The 3,549-nt window shown below is 37.9% G+C and overlaps 1 protein-coding gene across 3 annotated transcripts in view; it reads left to right on the top strand.

Annotated features, from left to right (window-relative positions):
* Positions 1-2,432, top strand: part of frmd3 (FERM domain containing 3) — a 62,726-nt gene extending 60,294 nt beyond the window's left edge. For all 3 annotated transcript variants that reach the window (XM_017042789.2, XM_008336670.3, XM_025053004.1), the window contains one exon: positions 331-2,432. In XM_017042789.2, coding sequence (XP_016898278.1) covers positions 331-805 — 475 coding nt within the window. In that variant the 3' untranslated portion in view covers positions 806-2,432. The remainder of the gene's footprint in view (positions 1-330) is intronic.
* Positions 2,433-3,549: the final 1,117 nt, after the last annotated feature.

The following is a 3,549-nucleotide window of genomic DNA, read 5'->3' as shown; positions in this document are numbered from 1 at the left end:
CCCGGAACCTTCCTGTGGGTGGTGAGTCCACTGGAAGGTACCAACCGCCCCAACTGGGATTCGATCTTGCCCACACCAATGACAGAAACATTGACTCTGGGCCAAAGCGCCACAATTATTATTTTTAATTTCAAATTTTATTAATTAAATAATTATTTATAATTTTTTATTCAAAATAATAAACCACATAAAAGGTCTAAGAAATGTGTAGACATTGAAGGACTGAATACAAAAAACAAATAATAGTGTGAGTAAAAGAAGTGAAAAGTGTAAAGAAATGCAGATTTCAGATATTTTTCATATGTACTAACAGTATACACCTTCCTCCAGCCCCTGTGCCAGCATGCTGCCCACACCAGTGGATGACAGTCAGGGAGGAGTGGATTCCATTTTCTCCTCTCACGTCCAGAGCCCTGCCCGGCTGCTAAGGGAGCTTCACGCTGACCCGGACATCCAGGCGCAGCTGGAGGCCGAGAGGGAGCGAGATCAAATCTATGAACCAACCAGGTTGGCTGCCAGAAGTCCAGTGGGCAGAGTGCTTAGCCTGCACCTGCTGTCATCAAATGACAGGGTCAATGCGTGTCTTTTGAGCATGGCCCGTTTCATTGCTGTGGTCTCGGGGATCCTGATTGTCACTGTGCCCATGCTGCTGCTGCTGCTGGAGTCTGACATTGACGTGTCATTCCTACACGAGATCCGTCAGACACCAGAGTTTGAGCAGTTTCATTACGAGTACTACTGTCCATTCCGGCGCTGGGTCCTTTGCAAGGTCAGTATGGCCATGGATAACTTTTGGTCTGACTAACGAGAAATTGACTGGACGGTGTTGAAAAGCCAGGGTAAGAAGTCAGTGTCTGTGTTAACATATAATTAAATCCATCATTCAGTCTTAAAAAGAAATACAAGTCCAGCAGCGGTAAAGGATTATTTCTAATTTGAAGGGCTCCACAGATTTAACATAAAATGTTTGTAATGGAAACAGAGGCCTGAAATGGAAATGCTGTCAAGTTAGTTCTCATAGAATTATAATGAGACAAGAATTATTTTCACCTCTGTTGAATCAGTAACAGTGAGAAGAGAGATAAGGACAAAGTAATATAATATCAGAGGATCCAATTAAATATTAAGATGGACACAGATGATAGCTGAGTGAACAAAAACTGTGGGATGAGACTGTTTTTTGGGACTAAGACAAAAAAGGCCATGATAAAAAGATTGAGCAAAGTTGTGATAATAGATGGATAAGAGAAGAAAACTAGGTTGGTTCTGTATTAGTTAAAGTTGAATCCATTTGTTTACTCCTGATGCTGACGAGGTGACACAGGCACCTCGCGACAAATATCGCAGATCCTTCTGATAAGACTTCTGATTGGCTCCAGAGCCTGTCAGTTATGACGGAGTTTGTGAAAAAAAGAAATTAAGGAGGAAAACTGATTTGTCGCTGAACACAACAATACCTACAGTTTGAAGTTCATTATGTACAAATATATATTTGAAAAAAAGACAAAACAGACTATTGATTACTAAAAAAACAAACAAACTTAGATTTCTTGTTTTTAGAGGTTTTGTACATTTTTATGTGATCAGATCTTTCAGGAATTTTTCAGTCAGAAGATCTACTTTGAAGCTTATTTTGAAATTAAGAGTTTACAAAAGATAAAAAAAATGATTGTTTATTGAAGTATATTAAGGTTGAATAATTAAAATTGTTTTTCAAACTAAAGTCAGCCTTTGTTGACATTGGGGTGGCCTGGGGTTTTTGTTTCCCAACAGAGGCTACTGTATAGCACAAAGCTTTTACACAGACCACAGACTCTAACTGTTTCAGATTAAAGTGATGTCAAATCAGAAATAAAAGGGAGGCTTGAGAGAACTTTTATCGTTTTGTGATGATGATACATTTGTTTATCTCCTTAATGTCTTTAGATTTAAAAAAAAATTACTTTCATCATCCTGTGTCAGAAATATGTTTAGAAATGCGTAGAGAAATATAAAGAGAGAAACAGGTTTGTTATAGAGGTATGATGGAGTCACTGTTTGTTGCTTAATATCATAGTGTTGAGGTCTGGGTTATTAATTTGTTAAAAGTCAACGGGGTAATATTTAAATGGAGGCTGTGTTTATGTTTGAATAGTACAGGTGGTTCAATGAACGAGTAGCAGAACAGGTGTAAACTGTACATTTCTGGCTGTTCTGGTGTTGAATTCATAAAAGCTAATCTACATCCTTCTAGTCACTACATTATGTTAGTCTATGGTATGGTATTCATTGGTCCTTCACTGTTGATACTCACATTACTGCAGGTATTTTCATAACATTAGTAAACCAAGGCAGTTTCGTTTTAAAGTAAGCAGATGATAAGACAAAGTTCAGTACAGTGTAGGGGAAAAAACTTAATGTCCTGTCCTAACCAAACAGTTTTTGTTTTTTAATAAATTTAAACAGCAACATGTTTTTTTTTTTGTTTGTTTGTTTTTTTTGTGAATGCAGCCTGGCTGGGGGAGACAGGTGGATCTTACCTTTATCTCTCAAAGCTCAAAGTAATATAGCAGGTTTAATGCAACTTTTGCAATGCATAGTGGTTTGCTCATTTCCAGTTAGTCGTATTGGACACAGTTGGGCCAAACAGAGGACAACACGATTTTGGATTTACCTACTATACTTTAAAAAAGATAATAAAATATACAAATAAAAAACATGCAGGTATACACATGTCATGTCTAATTTGATGACCAGTTTATTCTGGTCATCAAAATCACACAATTAATGTTACAAGATATTAGTGATAATGTTTTGAGCATGCTGAATGGACAATTTGTTTTTCCTTTTACCAGCTGGGCTGCATTTCAAATTGACAAGGACAGTCAGACAACTTTGTCCATTGTACATTCAACCTGATGTTTGTTTTTTCTACTGACTGTACTCGTTGACCTAAAACAACTCATGTCGGAATTGCTCCGATTTGAGCTTTAACCTTTGACCTAACAGGATTCTTTTGGTTGTAAGAAATTCAGTCAGTCAAGTTGTTAAACATTAACACAATGTGATTACTAGAGCTAATTAGTGGAACTTTATTAGGTTGAAGTGTAAATTATTAATCAGACTTGGAGCCTGTCTATTTTGGAGCTTGGAGTGCAGTTCAAAGGACAGATATAACATTGTGGAAAAGATTGGTTGAGATCAAACTCTCAGGTAAGGTCATTAACCACTTATGTTTTAGTTTTTTTTTATCAAAAGAGAAGTGTGTCAATCTGAGCACAACATGACTCATATAATTCATGTGAGTATAAATATCCAAAGAGTGTATTTATGTCAGATGTAAACATGGCTTCAGACTGTCTGCTGTTGTACATATGCATCCACTGTATGTCCATCTATCCATCCATCCATTTTCATCCACTTATCCGTGACCGGGTCGCGGGGGCAGCAGTCTCCATGACCGCCACCCAAATAACACTGCACCGTACAAACCCCCCTGAACCTTCCTACGGGGGGTGAGTCCACTGGAAGGTACCAACCACCCTAACTGGGATTCAATCTTGCCCAGGA

This window comes from Cynoglossus semilaevis, chromosome Z, assembly GCF_000523025.1.
Source record: "Cynoglossus semilaevis isolate Cse_v1.0 chromosome Z, Cse_v1.0, whole genome shotgun sequence".
NCBI classification, from domain to species: Eukaryota; Metazoa; Chordata; class Actinopteri; order Pleuronectiformes; family Cynoglossidae; genus Cynoglossus; species Cynoglossus semilaevis.
The sequence above is the reverse complement of the archived record's forward strand: the minus strand, read 5'-3'. Positions and strand labels throughout refer to the sequence as shown.